General features: G+C 46.9%; 1 protein-coding gene and 1 long non-coding RNA gene across 6 annotated transcripts in view; one reads left to right on the top strand and one right to left on the bottom strand.

Moving 5' to 3' along the window:
- Window positions 1–16487, top strand: part of NRP2 (neuropilin 2) — a 111759-nt gene that overhangs the window by 80625 nt on the left and 14647 nt on the right. For 2 of the 5 annotated variants that reach the window (XM_072961403.1, XM_072961402.1), the window contains 2 exons: window positions 150–246; window positions 1388–1423. In XM_072961403.1, coding sequence (XP_072817504.1) covers window positions 150–246; window positions 1388–1423 — 133 coding nt within the window. Of the gene's footprint in view, window positions 1–149; window positions 247–1387; window positions 1424–10425; window positions 10756–16487 lie in introns of those variants that run through there. The other 3 variants (XM_072961406.1, XM_072961407.1, XM_072961405.1) reach the window with 3 other exon arrangements.
- LOC140696443 (uncharacterized) lies at window positions 4404–10387 on the bottom strand. The gene is made up of 2 exons (XR_012072787.1): window positions 8139–10387; window positions 4404–6533 (listed from the first exon to the last, which is right to left on the bottom strand). It is a non-coding gene; the product is annotated as an uncharacterized lncRNA (long non-coding RNA).

Raw genomic sequence — 16487 nt, 5'->3', positions numbered from 1 at the left:
AGATGTGTACCAGGTGCAGCAACACACACACACGCGCATGCACACACACACACACATTGTAAGCCGCAGTTAACAGAAAATTGGAAATCTTTGCACTGTTTGGACCAGGAAGCTCAGTTAACCATGGCTCTTTTTCTTCTGGCTTCTAGATTGTGTTCGAGGGAGTTATAGGAAAAGGACGTTCGGGAGAAATTGCTATTGATGACATTCGGATAAGCACCGACGTCCCACTGGAGAACTGTATGGGTATGTGAATATCTGTCCCTTTGAGGCTCTCCCAAGGGCTGGGATATACAAGAGGAGGCAGTACATCATTTTCAAACACAGCTGTTACCCGGTGGTTGGGGCAGCGCCAGTCTATGCAGGAGGCGAGGTGTGAGCACCGTGTAACTTAGGCTGCATTCAGGAAGGGAGCGGTGTGAGAGGAGGTGAAGTCTTAAATCCCCGTTCCCATTCAGAAATAGACATGCAATAAGTATATGGAGATTCAGGGTGCCAAGACTCCAGCTTTTAGCAAAGAAAATGCTAGAGGATGAGAGCAACTGCCAGTCAAAATTACATGCTGGAAAGGCTTGATGGATTTAATGGAAGCCTTCACTTGGGAGCAAAAATAGTACATATGTTGTCTCAGAGTGATAACACAATTACCCACGCAGTTCTTTTACATGAATGAATTGCCAGGCAAACCATGGCCTGTGAGGTAAGAGTTTAGATTCTACTTTGGAGCTAAGACCTCTAATGCCCAAGGTCCCAAAGTCATAAGGTTAAACACTGCAAGCCAGGTGACCAGCACAGGAAGGACACTGTCGCCTTGAACAGAAGTGCTGAGTAGCCAACCTACCTGCGATACACACATTTTCCTCAGTTCACCCCAAGGGCCACCTCCCCTCAGAGCCATGGATATCCCCAAAAGCAAGAGGAACCCTGAGAAGGAACGGGACCTGCTTTTAGTCTGCAGAGTGACTGTAATGACTCACCACGTGCTTCTCTTGGCTCTTGGCTCCCGGGCAGGGAGCATGTGCCTGGTGATGTCAGAAGCACTTGGGACTGCCCTAGTCCCTTCAGGCAACTCTCGGAGCCCAGGCATCTAAAAGTAATCCAGGCTCTGAGAAAGTAATCAGTGGTAAGTGACTGATTACAATGCTTCAGGGACCTGTTACTCTATAAAGGACTTTTTTGTTCCAAAGCAACTTTGAGAGTCTTGTCCCCGCCCACCCGGCCCCCATGCTGATGGTGTGTCAGATGTGGTCTAGAGCATGTGGAGGACATGGGGTACTTCCCGCAGGATATTACAAAACAGCTTGATGAAAGTCATCTTCATCCTATTCTGTGTGCACCCTTTTTCTTCCCCTTAGCTAACTCAAAATTCTTTCTATTTTTTTTCTAGAACCCATCTCAGCTTTTGCAGGTGAGAATTTTAAAGGTAAAAAAAAGTTTTTTTTTAATTTCTGCATGTCTTTTCCTTCCCCCTATGTAATGTGGATTTGGTGGAGGCAATAAACCTCCAAATTTGACAAAGCTCACAAGAGAAACTAGATGCCACAGCTTCCCACCACTAGATGGCACCAACAACACCTGTAGGTGTGGGGAAAGGGGGATTGAGATCCTCGCTGTCTCTTGTTTAATTAAAGTTTAGAAACCTATAATAGAGACAAATAGGTTACAGATAAACCTTTCAGCCTTGCACTGTCCAGCGGAGAGCAATGAGGCTGAGATGCATGAGTGGTGAGAAAGGAGATGCTGCGGGGAGACGGAACAAAAAAAAGCAGCAGTAAATTAAAAGTGAAATGAGGTGGCAATGATTTATTTTCGCTTGAAGATGCTTTCTTTCCAGTTACGGGGTACCAAGGCAGCGGTCTCAATTAACCCTCAGTGAGGTGCGCTGCGGGCAGTTTGGGGAGGGAAGGAAGTTAGGGGAAAGACAAGGAATGATAATCCTAAGGAGGAAAAGTTGCAGGATTCAGGAGCTGGTGTCCAATAAGGGAAAGAAGGAGGCACATTTGGTGACAGGAGTTAGAGCTCTTGCAATACAGGACTGAAAAAACAGAAGAGGACCTTTTCTCCCTAATGAAGTACATAGAGGGCAAAGACAAGGGAATTTGGGACACTTGCCTTATCCAGGGAGGGCGGAAGGACCTCCAGGGTTGGGTGATGCTCATGTCTGTGCCATTTCATGCAGTGGGTTTCTCATTTTGCCTCTTCTTAGTTGGCACTGCGAAAGTTTCCACCCGAGTTCCAATGCTAAGCATTTAGAAGCCACTCTATAAATGTTTCACTTGAGTTGACCTGGGTGTAAAAGCACACCCAGAGACACTCACCTTCACCTAGTGACAGAGCCCAGTCTATGCAAACAACCGTGGGTGTTTCTGTGCCCTGTTTGCATGGGCTGGCCTGAACCCCACAGGTGCTGGCAGTTCAGAGATAAGGGAAGTCATTTTTATATCTGAAGTCTAGACTTGTTATCTTCACTCTCATTAATCTGCCCAGCTCCTGGCCAGAAAGAGATGAATTCCTGGTGTTCCACCGAGCTGCACTCTCTGACTCCAAAGCATCTCGCCCAATTTGCCACCAATCCCCCACAGCCTAGGACAGGAGATGAGGCAGCAGAATAGGGAACGACAGACCTAGAGAGAGTATCTTTTCTTTCTTTCTCACCCTTCCTTGCCTCCTGACCCCCATCCCCACTCCCCATTGCCCCTTTTAAAGTATTGAGAGTATTCACGTGCCTATGTTGGTTCTCATGGTGTGTGAGATTTCTGTTAATGTGAATCTTAAGTATTGGAAGGAAAGCTGAGGTCAAAACTGAATGTTGAAGTTGAATTCAAGTTCTGACCTTCCGGAATGATGATGTTGGGGAAGTGAAACCTGCTTTTGTTGTTTCACTTGATTTTACTGATGGTTGAGACTCAGAGCTCCCAGGAAAGGCTGTTTAGGGGACTCACAGCCATCGCCGCAGACGCTCTGCGGGGTGAGCACGCATGTCCGGGTCCGTGACTGACAAGTGCGGTGGCCAAGCGCTTTGCTTCCTTGAGAGAATCAACAAATCAGAGCACATGTGCTCTCCTGGAGGCTGTGTTTACTGTGAGGCTTCACAGGACAGTTATGTTCTCTTGTAAAAATATACATGTAAATAAAATATCAGAGCCGCAGGGCTCATTTAGCCAGAATAAACACAGAGCTTAGGGACTTGGAGGTAAGGATGTCCAGTGTGCTCCTGATGTGCTGGTTTGGGGGTTAAGCCAAGGCAGCCCATGAGTAGCACGGATTGGCCTACCACTGTTGTCTTGGGAAATCATGAGCATCCTTGGAAGGAGGAAACCGAGGGGTGGGGAGCAGAGACTTGGCCAAGGAGCCAAGAGCAGGATGGGAATTGGGATTGGACAGTTTCAATCACAACGGCAAGTTTTACATGAAACTCCTGACTTGGTAGCCGGGTGAACCCAGGGCCAGGGAGGCGTCTTTGGGGCTGAGGCCCCTCTGACCTCAGCCTGCACCTCTGTTCTGACTTGGCGAAGCCTTCCATCTGGGAGGGGAAAGAGGACCATTTGCTCTGTCTAACCTAGTGACCTCCCCTGTTCAGGGCAGCGGCAGCCCTCGCTTGGTGGAAGCGCAGATGCTTTGGGGATTAAATCAGCCTTTTCACTCAAAAAGAGAAACAGAGATATCAGGTTTGGCCAGGCAGGATCTGGAAAGTTGATGGTGAAACCCTATTAACAACAGGCGTACACATTGTGAGCATGTTGGGTTGTTTTTTTTTAACTTGGGTTGCTTTCTTTTCCATTATAAATTAGCCATGAGAGAGAAGTACTCTTATTGTTTAGAAGAGACCAATGTATACAAGGTAGATCTTTACAAGAATGCAATAAAAGTGGCCTCTGGACCGGGTCATATTAGATTGCCTTAATCTTTTATATTTTGAAGTGTCTTTCATTTTCTGCCTCTTACTCATTTCTTGCCATGAAACATTTTCTTTTTATTCAAGTCGCCTTGTGTTTTCTGCCTGGTGTGTATACTTTGATTGTATCCGGGGTATGAGTCAGTATGAAGAGAAACAAGTCATGGAGAAAAAGAGAAACGTGGAGAAAAGGGACAAGGAGAGAGAATGAATAAGCTGTGTTGTCATGTGATGTTTAAAAAGACTTTTTCTTGTTCTAAACAAAGTAGACTGGGTGTGCATTTTTTTTCCTTTTTTCATTTTTTTTAAGCACTGGCTATAAACATAGTGCCGTCATGCATCTTTTTCTAGAATTTGAGCTTTAACAAATGAAAATCTGTGTAAAGGAAAGGCGGGGGAAGGAACCGAAAAGTGGTGTAATTAAGGTGATGGATTACTTTTTCTCAACCAATACTTTCTTTTTTCAATAAAAGTAAAAAAGAATAATAAAGAAGCCAGTAAACATATATAAGGCCCATAATCAGAGTTCTTCCGTTGTTAACCAGGGGGTTATTTTCAGCAGGTCGCAGTAAAAGCAAGAGTTCTTGTTCCTGTTAGAAGCTGTGGGCTTTGAACAAAGCAGGAGCAGAGAGACAGTCTGGTGCCCTACCCGTTAGAGACCCGTGGAAATCCCAGGCACGGGTGGTAGCTTGAGGGAAGGATTCCGAAGCACTGTGTCTACCACGGATGGATACTAAAAGGAACATCAGTAGCTCCTGTTCACGGCTGTGACCGTGGGTTTTATCTCAGACCAGTTCTGAGGGCTGTGGGGCCCGTCTCTGGGTTTCACTCTCTGCAGTCCTCTGCGGTGTTCGTCCAGGTAACACCAGGAGACAGCGAACATCGCAGGCTGTCTTGTGGGCACAGGGGGGACCCATTTGGGGATAATGACAGGGCTGGCCTGGGTTTGACCCTGTACATCAGGTTTTCAGTTCTGATTATTTGGTACCAACTGGCCCACCTCCACCCTTTCCCACCCCTACCTGTCTCTTCTTCCATCCCCACCCTCGTCCCGATCTCCATCAGCTGTCTCCCCAGGGCTTTGCCCACCAGCGTGATGACCCCATCCCAGGGCACATGACCTGGGGTTGGCCTCAAATTCCCTCTCTCTGTGGCTTCTCTTCCTCCCAGGACCCTCTCTACCAGAAGCACTTCCGAGATGCGGTGAGGGTTAAATGGCGTTCCGTAACCCTCTGATGAAAGGCAGAGAAGTATTCGTGAACCCTGCCAGGGCTCCAGCTAGGCAGCTGTGGTGCGTGACTCCACCCTGGCACTCTCCCCCTGACGCCCCCAGCTGCCAGGTTCGGGCTTGGTGTTGCTGAGCTAGGAAGCCTGGATATGAGACGCGTGTGAACCGCTAACTGTCCGGCTGCCACGGCTAACCTAAGGGGACACCGAGGCATCCTTTGTGAGGTTTGCCTCACAGAAGCCTGACACATCCCCTCCACAAGTTTACCACTCATCTGGATAGCTGCCCACATCAGTTTCTCTAAGGGGAGAGGGACATTTTTTCCTCTCTCCAACAACAGAAAAGCCTTAGTTGAAAAGAAGGAGCCTAAGTGCCACCATACAGAGAAGTGTCCGAGACTTCAGCATCTGAATTAGGAGGCGTTTTAGACAGATGTGGGGCATCAGCACAGGTTCTGCTAAACTAGTGGAAACCTTCCGATGATCTTTCATACGCTGCTTGTAGGGCAAACCGAAGGAGCCGTTTCTCAGGGACATGTTGTGCTTTTACATTCTTCTTCCAAACAGATCGGTGGGCGTGGCCACATTCTTCTATTCTCTTCTGTAAACTCTCCTAGAGGAGCCAGTCTTCTCTTTTGCTTGCTGAATCTCAAATGCCCCTTTTATCCAAAATGCCCCTTCAGCTGGGACTTCACTTTCAACCTACACATAAAAGACTGCTGGCAGCCCAGACCTAAAACACTTCTTATTTGCAATGAGCCTTTTTTTTCCCCTTCTGAGAGAGATGATTTACCTCTGGGGTCTTTCGAAACTTTTCGTTTGGAAACCTGGGTGACTCCTCCAGGTCCGGAGGACATTTCATACACTTAGCTGTGGGAGATGCTTTCTCTCTTCAGTGACTCAGTGAGGACTTGACAGAGCCAGTCCTCAGGTTCAGACAGAAGGCAGAGGCAGAAAGGGAGAGAGCTGCTTCCTGCTACAGCCCTTCGTGGTTAGAACAAGGCCCTGCGCACGTTTTCTGTAAAAGGACAGATAGTAAATATGCTGGCCTTTAGGACCCTCTGTGTCGCTGGTACTCACCTCTGCCCCTGTAGCACAAAAGCGGCCGGCCATAAGCCATACGTAACGAGCGTGGCTGGCTGTGTTCCAAAATGTGCAGAAACAGGCAGTGAGCCAGATTCGGTTATCTGAGCCTTGAGGCCCAGCACAGGCTGAGGATTTGGTCCACGTGCTTCCGGCTTCCCGTCCTGAGCCTGCCGCTTCCCAGCGGCGTGACCTCCCTAAGAGGGCTCAGGGCCGTCTCTAGGGTTTCACTGTGTGCTGTTCTGCCCTCCTCCTGAACTTTCCTCCAGGGAAACTGGGAGAAAAATCACTTCTTCTCTCAGGTGCTCAGCTCTTCCATCTGAGAGTCCTGAGGAATAAAGATGATTCACGTGAGGCCAAAGCCCAGCACCCAGGAAGTGTTCCCTCATTCCAGCTGTGGTCAGGGTCACATTTCCCAATGGCTTGTTAATTCGGTTACCCTATTTGCATAATAGGAATAGGAGGAACCTACCTATGGTGTTATTTTTTCCCCTTGTTTTCCTCCCATGCATGGCTTCGTAGAATTTATTATTTCTCAAAATTCAACTTCTCCACCTTCACCTTGCCCCTTTCTCCAGGGAGCTCAGAACTTTTACAGATGGAAGCCTGCTCAATCTTGCAAATACAGTTGGAGTTATTGACTATTTAAATGTCTGTTTCTCATTATCTCACACAATGGGAAAACTTTGTGGAGAATTAGAAGGTGGAAATTAATTTTAAAAAAAAAGAACAGGAGTTGAAAGCATTTTCCAACTAGGGGGAAAAAGGTATGTGAGTAAGTGGGGGAAGTTAGAGCAATCAAAGGGGACTTTCATTCAGCACATCATCAGTGCTGGACAAGGTTGACGTCATCACCTGTGTTCTTTCTCCCATCCTGGGGGACATGGCCCAGGCTACTGTGTTGTGAAGCAATGGCCCAGCCATCCCATATGGCTGAGGGGGCAAATGGGGCTAAAATATGGCCACTTACCAACCTGGACACGTGGTGCAGGCAGCATCGGCCCGAAGGGGGCACCTTTTTTGCGATTTGACATAGAGGCACAGTATGAGCTAAGAGAATGTAGCACTTTCCAAGAATAACTATTCTGTGAAGTACCATTAGGCCATCAGCATTTTTCCAGGGATTCCGCCAATGTTGGTCCAGCATGCATGCCTCCACTCATCTGTCCACCCGTCCATCCATCCATCCATCCATCCACCCAGCTGACGTTCCCTGGATTGCTGCTGTTATCTGGGAGGATGATTTGGAAAGGGATTGACCCCTGTTGACCTATCACCTTCCTTTTCTCTGCCTGGCAAGCTACAGCCTCATTAGCATACAGCCCTTGAAGCAGCCACAGAGCCAGATTCCAAACCGGCAGTCCACTGGCCTGTGGGAATTGAGAATCTTTAGCTCTGGAGAATATTCTAAGAAACTCTGGACCCCAACTGCAGGTCACCAAAAACAGCTTGAGGGGGATGGGAAGATGGCTATTAGCTGTATCTTCTCTTCTAACTCCCTTGACTTTAAAAGCATAAATTCACATAGTGTGTTTTCTCATTTCTTCAAATATACAGGGAAAACGTTTAAGGAACCAGTATGGTGTCCTCCGAATAGCTTTTGTTGCTCAAATTTTCTACACGGCAATCATTTCGGGGGAGGGGAGCACTGGCAGGGAAGGGGAAGAGGGTCTTATACCTAAAGCGGAGTTTGTCTTCCAAAGCAGAGCAGAACTCGAGCCCAGGGGTCTCCCTCTGATTCAGAATATGGAATCCACGTCCTGTGAGCTCTCCTTCCTCCAGCGGCTCCCCTGGAGCATCCCCACACAGTGCCCCACCTTTGTCATAAGCAACACTCTAGGAATAGCATGAAGGCCCTGGCTCTTTGAGCCCCCAGGGGATGTTTTTAATATTGAAAACCAGCATTTTGGCTGAAGGAAAGCAGATCTCTGACCTGAAACTGTGTTGTTGTGACTGTTTTCTGCCTGGAAAAACTGTGCTTCTGCTCCACGGCCTGGTCAGGTGCTTTGTTGGGGAGCTCGTCCCCGTGGGCTCCCCGCCTTCCTTTCCCCTCGCGGGTGAGCTGCAGCCTTGTTAGAGACTGGGCCTCACGGTGGAGCCAAATCGAAGGCAGAGCCGAGGATACCCTTTGGGGAGGAACGTGGAGCCCATCCCCGCACACTTTGTTGTTTCTCGCGCGTTCTTCTGAGCCCACATGAAGATCCAACGGCGGGATGGTTGCCAGGCAGCAGATACCCTTAGTGACCTGAATAATGAGTCGACACTAGTTCACTGTGACTGGCAAGCTGGCCATTTCCAGGAGCTGTTCTCAGTGCCTTGCTTTCTCTTTCTCTCTGTTTCTATGCATAATTTTCAATATGGTCACAAAGAGAGAGGAGGAGAGAGGGAGGGAGGGAGCTTTCTCAGCCACAGTAATGAAATTATTAAAAGATAGTAGTTTGGGAATAAAGAAACACAGTAGGGGTAATGAAGGAGACAGTGTAGAAAGGGATCCTGGGGTTCTGGGATCCTTGCCACCTCAGGAGCTGTGGATGTGGCTGCCCAGGTGACACATGCTTGTCACAGCGTCTCCAACGCCGTGGCACTGCTGATGGCCCGAGAGGCACCAACGAACACTGCACCTCAGCAGAAGGGGGCCCCTTAAACTAGAGGAACCAGTGACTGAGAGCCAGGAAGGTGGGCAGGCTCTAAAAGCTTTTCCAAGTAAAATGCTCTCATTTTCCTAGCACTTCTGAGGAGACATCAAAAGGTCTGACTCACCCCTCAGCTATTCCCCAAATCAAAGAGAGGAGCTCTGGTGTTCAGGCTGCAGGAGTCGGGGAATACTGACTCAGAAATAGGGGTCGTCACCTCAGTTCAGTCTTTTCATCAAGAGCACTTAGGGAGCACCTTCGCGGTGCATACCCTGAGGTAGAAACCAGGCTGAGAGCGAATCCTTCTGCTTGAGGAGTTCGGGGGTCTCATGAGGGAGGCATGAAAGTATAAATGAGCCTTGTCTACATCTTGGGCAGAGAAACACCCACAGAGTGGGACCACTGGTGCACAGAGAGGGTTCCTTACCTGGGATATCCCGTGGATAGAGAGGATGCATCTTTCTGGCCACCACCACTTGCTGTAAGCAGCTAGGGAGGAATTTTTCATAGGTTAAGCATACATCATTTTTCAGAAGTAAAGATCATGTCCAGTTTTGGCAAGCTCAAAAGCTCCTGGTCCCATCCTGGGCCAGATTCTCCTCTGATGTACATCATTGGGAGAATCAAGTTGTAGCACTGTTTTGCATCAAGTGGGACTCCAGCCAGTCTTCCCCTAGAGTTACCCTGGGCTTTAGTCGACTACATCATCTCCATGGCAACCAGAGGCTGGCCAGTGCATGTAGTTGCCTTCCCAATCCTCCGCTAGCTTCTCTTCCCTCCGCTGTCTTTTCCGTGATTAGAATGATCTCCCTCCCTTTACTCTCACTTACTCACTCTCGCTCTCACATACCTACTGTCATTTTGTGCCCGCATTTTTTGCTTGCAACATTCTTCCAATCAGCTTTTTTAATCTTCCATTGAATTAAAAAAAAAATGAAGCTGCGTTAGTCATGGCTTGACAGTGGTAACTGACCTGTTTAAACAAGACCAGGCTGATTTCAATGGGCATGGAAGCCTTGGCAAACCAGAGTGGAATTCACCTTCAAGTCTAGCCAGCCCAATTAATTAATACATTGTTTGAGAATGCTGGCTAGCCAGGCCAAATACTGTATTTCCACCCATTCAGAGAATCAGTCCTATGGAATCCCAGAAGTCACGTCAGCATCACTTACCTGCATGTATTCATGTGTGTGTGTGATATGTGTGAATCATAATGCTTCTATATGTCATAGAGTAATTATTGTTTAACAGAAAGAAGTTTTGTAATCATGCAGCTCTTGATTGAATATAATACTTACTGTTTACTTGCTGAATAACTACTGTTCATTTAACCTCTCGGAACCTCTATTTCCTTATCTGTAAAATGGGTCTGTACCGTACCTACCTCTCATAAGGTTGTAAGTAGGAAATAATGTCGATCACTGAAAAGTGCTTGGAACACACTAAATACGCAGTACCATCTTATTCCGTGTGCCCTTCCCTATCCACTCCAAAGCATGTATGTTTCTTTTCTTTTTTTTTTTAATTAGTTTTTGATTAGTCTGCATGCTCTCAGCCTAGCAACACTCTTCTGTGTCTCTCCACCAGGGGGCACCCTCCTACCAGGGACCGAGCCCACAGTGGACACGGTGCCCGTGCAGCCCATCCCAGCCTACTGGTATTACGTTATGGCCGCCGGGGGCGCCGTGCTGGTGCTGGTCTCCGTCGCGCTGGCCCTGGTACTCCACTACCACCGGTTCCGCTATGCGGCCAAGAAGACTGATCACTCCATCACCTACAAAACCTCCCACTACACCAACGGGGCCCCTCTGGCGGTGGAGCCCACCCTAACCATTAAACTAGAACAAGACCGCAGCTCACACTGCTGAGGGCCGAAGCAAGAACAGCACCCAAAACAAACAAGAAAGACTGCAGACACGTTGCCTCGATTTTGCACTTTTTTCTCCTCGCCTAGTCTCTTTGTGAACTCTCAGACACCTCTCTCGGGGCCCAAACCCTGTGCGCTCTTATCCATCCCGACCATTCTCCTTGGGTTCTTTTTTTTTTTTTTTTCTTTTTGTTGATTCCAAACCGATCAACCCCAACTCTAATGCTGCATCTTGGAATATGAGAAGAGATACTCCCCTAAGCACTTCACAACTCAAGGTTCAGCTGGTTTCCTTCCAGAGACTGGTTCCCTGTTTCTTCCCCTTGCCTTATCCCATCCCTCCTCTCGATGGGCAGTCCGCCAGGAGACTTGAGGGGAAACCCGGTCTGTGTGTTTGTACATAGTAGACATTTGCGTGTGTGAATCTCTCTGTGTGTGCGTGGATGTGAGAGAGAGACTGGCTCACTGAGGTTGGGGGGAGTGTGTGGGTGTGTTCAGAGAGGGCCCCCTTTAACTCTTGTGTTGCTTCTCCGGGGGGGTACATGTTCCAGAAAATAATATACTGTACTAGTTTTGTTTACTTGGAGAAGAGATTGAAGCTTTTTGTTGCCTTATCTAGCTCTGGCTGGCTTTCTGTTGGCTACCATTGTCATCCCCAGGTACCTAAAAACTCGAGGCCACGTGAAAGGAAACGTGGCTCTCCCATCCCTATCCCCATGCCCAGCCCGCCTGACCCAAGAGAAGGGTTCCCCCAGTGCACTCAGACACGACCCCTTGTCATGTCTCTGGCATCTTTGAAGTAACAAGGTAACAGCCATTGGGTGCAGGCGGGACTCCTCTCCTTCCAGCCCTGAAGCAAAGCTGTCTCATGTGGCCTTATAAAGAGAAGCTCATAATGAATGTTTAGCTTTTATCGGTTAAGTCCAATCTTAGAAGAAGTCATAGAGAAAAACAGATCTGAGACTGATGTAGGAACAGCAGTAGCCTGTTAAGTTGGGAGCAGGAGGAGGTGGAGGAGAACAGGACTGAAACGTTGTCTTTAAAAAAATCTCCTCTCCCCGGGCATTCTTTGTGCCCTGCTTGGGATGGGGTTGAGTATGAAGGTTAAAAAAACATCTTCTTTGGTATTATATTGGTCATTGTAATAGCATTTGTAAAATATGGGGGAAAAGGGATCATTTGCTTTCTTTTCATGGTGTTAATGTGTGCCCGAATCTATAGCCACTAAAATATAAGGCTGTTCACCTGACTTCTTTGAATATTACGAGAAAATAAAAAGTTACCATATTTTTAAGTGTACCAATGTGCTACCCCTTAGAGCATTCATGGCATCTGGCAAATACGCCCTCATAGGCTGGCCTGGCATTTCCAGATGTTGCTGCATGGTCAGGAGAAGGTATAATGAAGATAAATCCGTTGCTGCCCATTTGTCCTCTCTAAGCAACGCAGGGAGAGGGATGTTAGAGATAAATTGCCTAATGGTACTGTATGAAGGATGGATTCAATAATGAAGTCAATTTCATTAGAAAATGCATGTTTTAACGAGATTCTCAGTGTCCTGGGGCTCAGCCTTGTGGGTGCTTACTTCTCACCTCCTGCTAGGAATCCACTGGGGAAGTATAAGATTCTTTCCAAAGATGGTTGCCTGGGCCGAAAGCCTCCAGGTACCTTCTGAGAACAAAATACTAATGATTTTTTTGGGCTGCTTGGGAGTGAGAGACTTTCAGCATTCTTTCGGTATATCCACATAGGTCTCTCCAACGCACACACACTCACTTTTGCATCTGGTTTGTTTCATCCTCCTGAAAGAACGGTGCTCTCCCACTCTTATTCTATTTCAAAGAGCTACTCTGTCTCAACCACAGCAGCCCTGCCAAGAAAAAAGATGAAAGGCTAGAGCATGAGCTACCTTGAGATTTCAAGAAATGTCTTACCCCAGCTGAAGATGGGGAAGGAAAGATGGGGAAAGGGAGGAGGGGTGGCAGGATACCGTGGATGCCTTGTGATGACTTCCCTGCCAGTCACTAAGGCTTTTTATCTCAGGTATCCATATCCAGTCGTGCGTTTGGTGCCAGGCATTCCCTTGAAATGACTGACATCCCGATAGGTGCCCCACGGATGCGTGGTGTCAGGAAATCTCAGCTAGAAAATCCAGCCAGTGTAGCAACTGAGTTATCATATACCCTTGGGGATTTCCCTTCTTTGAAAGAAGAGGACAAGAACTTTGTGAATTTGCTGTATCTTTATCTGATGCCCCATGTGGCATCATCTTTATGTACATGCTGTCGTTGAGAAGATGAGATTGCTCGAATCTTTGTGAATCCCATGATGCAGTTCAGCTAGGGATGTCACGCTTCTCTTTCTCTGTGTGTGTGTGTGTCTCTCTCTTGACCCCAGCAATTCTCATAGTATTATCCAGGTACTATGCTAAAAGGGCAGCTCTTCTATAAAATGTCATGCCTTGCAGCTTTAAAAAGCAAAATTCTGTACTTCCTGGAGGGAGAAGAAAAATAGACTGGACAGGTGAATGCATGCATGCATGTGTTTAGAATTGCTTCTCAGAAGACAAAGGGGTGGTAGCAACTATTAAAATATAAATGAATGAATGAATTGAAGGTCTAGCTCAGGCCGGTAAAATTTTTGCCTTAGTGGAGCTTTCATGTTAACAGCTCCAGGTGGGAAACCCTTACCTTTAGGGTAAAAATCCCTTCTGCGATATTACGCTAATAATTGCTATTCCCTCATTGCCAGTGAAGGCAGAAAAAGAAAAAGAAAAAAGAACTGTAGCATTGCCATTGACAAAATGAAATGCTGAAAATAAAGTAAAATTGTCTTTTCCCTTGTCCTACATGTTTGGGATTAAAGCCAGAAGAGGATAGGAAATCCAGTAATATTGCTGAGGTTGATATCCAGTGTTTAAAAAGACCCTGTCTTTACAAGGAAACTAGCAGGCAAGTAAACACCTAAATAGTCAAAAATTACCAAAGAACAACAAGAAAACGTAAAGATTTTTACTTCCTATTCTTAACCCCTCGCCCTATAACTGTGACATCTCTTGCATCGCTCAGTTGCCTGTGTGTCAAAATAACTTGTGGACGTTGGAAACTCTTTGAAAATGTATTGTGTGGAATGTAATAAAATGATGATATTTTTATACAAACATCTGGGATTTTTTTTTTCACCTTTGCTTGTGAGAACAAAGTTGAAATGTAGGCTTTGAACGAACTGATGTTTCCCAAGTTTACACATCGCCCTGTGAGCCACAGGGCGTGTCTGTGGGAGGCAGGTGGGTTTTCTCCCTGCGGCTGAATGCCAGCTTTTCCTTCTTTTATTTTTATGACTGCTTGTTAGGAGTTTTATCCAATTTGTGCAGCTGAGCCAACTTTTATGATTGGTGTGGGATTTTGCAAAAGTTGCTAAGTGCTAAATTGCTCCATGTGATTCCACAAAATTTCGCTTGATGGCAAATCCCCGGAGATTGGACTCTACTTTCAAAGGGCCCCTTGGGGAGTGGGAGCAGCGAGGCTGAGTCATGTCCTCAGCGCTGCGGAGACAGCTTCCTTTCAAGAAGTGGCGACATCTTACCCCTTGCCTACAAAATTATTACCTCCATGGGGACGTTGAGCTCCAATTTATGAGCAGTTTCCCAGACAAAACGGGAACTTGTAGCATGTTCAAGGCTCGAAGAGATTCCAGACTTCATTTCTGGAGCAAATAATGAAGATAATTACATGATTCCTGCAAACCTGGAAATATCATGGTGGAACATTTTATAAAAAGAACATTCTATTAAAAACTTTGAGGAGAGGAACTTGGGAAATTTTACTCAAAAAACCAGATCTTGTTGACAAGTATTTTTCTTTTGCTTCTCTTTCTTGGGTAGTTAGTAATATAGTTATAAAAAATATTTCTATCAGAGGAGGATTGGGGGCAAAAAAAATTTCAGAAAGACAGCCTCTTAGCTGTTCAGTGTTTCTAGATGGTGCTCAGAAAGAGGTTGTGGAAGGATTTTCCACCACCCCCTATTCATGGGGTACATTAGAAGCATCCCATCGACCCAGGAGCCTTCCTCAGCGTCTAAGAACCATCCTTAAAGGTCCACGTCCAGGAGACCCTATTTCTGCCAGAGTCCTGCTTTTCTTCCTCACTAGAGGATTCGGGAAGGAGTGCTTTTTGCAGCTATAAAACCCGCTCAAGTGATGCTCAAGGAAACAGGCTTCTGGGTTTGTAGGTCTTACAGAAAGCTCTGTCAGTCCAGAAGGCTCAGCATAGATGTCACTACCTGTCCTCGGCAGGAGAATAGAGCAGAATGTCCACGATTAGAGCACTGTTTGTTCCTCTCATGACCAGGGCCATTACCCATTTTGTCTACATAGCACTTGGTTATCCTTAAAGCCATTTGTTCCCATTAGTAAAGGATGAAATGAAAGAATCTCAGAAGCATGTATTTCAAGCAAAGAGCCAGGCTCAGTCAACATTTTCATGAACTGGCCTGGGGCCAAATATGCCAGAGTGAATTCAATTAGCCATCACTTGCGCTCCATTAGCATTACTGGTTTTGGAGCCACCTTTGAGAATTTCATCACTGCCTTTCCTGCCTTGCTTCTAATCCCGAGGCTAATTCTACAGGTTCTCTCTCGTCCCCCAAAGAGCAGGACTCTAATCTTAGGCAACAAAAACAGCACTGTTATCAGTATGGTATTTCAGACCTAACCCAAGCATAAATGGTACATAAACTGTATTTCCATGGATCATAAACACCAGATGTCAAGGCCCAGTATGGCCTGTCTTGGCGCCTACCTGGCACTTTGTGACGGTTTAAATGTGGGTTCTTGCAGCTGAAGGGAGATCTGCCCTCCTAGCGCAGACCCCTGCAGCCCGGCCAGTCAGCTGTGGCCCACTGTTGGTTCTCATCACCTCTCTTCGCTGACTCTGCAGTTGTTTTGCACAAACGTTGTGGCCTTTCTGTAATCTTTGATGAACAGAGCTTCATTTTTAAGTTTTAATTTGTCTGGGTTGTGGGCTCCACGTCTGAGCCAAACTGCAGATCTGGAGGCGCGGCTTGTTTTCTCTCTTTGATTGTGCGCATCACTGGGGCTCCCGCAGCTGTAATTTGCCTTTCATCCACTTCGGTGATGGCCCAAAGAAAGCACAAAACAAATCCAGCCAGAGGAAAAGGAGGGGCAAGGGGAACACCAGCTGATGGTCTTATAATCAGCAGGGGAAAGATCGCCTTATATAAATAAATTAAAAGCTAGGAATAGTGTAGGATTTAATTAAGCCTGACATAGATCAAGTGCACTGGAGTTTGTCTAGAGGTTAGGTATAATCAGAAACCTGTGCCCTTAGAAGGCGTCAGGCCACAGGCCTCAGAGATCGTTTGCACTAACTGTGTGGCATTCTGTTGGGCTCCTAACTTGAGCACAGAAGAGCTACAAGAATCCAGGAATTCCCCCAAATTTCCCCCTTTCAGCATGGTTTCTGCATGGCACAATGCAGAATCTCAGTGCTTCAGGGCAAACAGCAGACACCATTCTTGCCCCAAGCCTAGAAGGCAGGAGACCCAGAATTCTTCTCCTCTCCCATGTAAAGTAATTGTTCTTGAGCTTTGCTGTCACTGACCTCCAAACTCCCAATAAAAGCTAAAGTCCCATGGGCATTGGACCAAAAAATAGGAAAGGCCATTGAGAGTCAGCCGCAGATGTGCTGGAGATAGGACTGGGGCTAAGTGGGGAAAACGCCGATGCTTAGAGGCTCGTGACCAGAGTGGTTATCGATGCTG

Source organism: Vicugna pacos, chromosome 5, assembly GCF_048564905.1.
Source record: "Vicugna pacos chromosome 5, VicPac4, whole genome shotgun sequence".
Lineage (NCBI taxonomy): Eukaryota > Metazoa > Chordata > Mammalia > Artiodactyla > Camelidae > Vicugna > Vicugna pacos.
The sequence above is the reverse complement of the archived record's forward strand: the minus strand, read 5'-3'. Positions and strand labels throughout refer to the sequence as shown.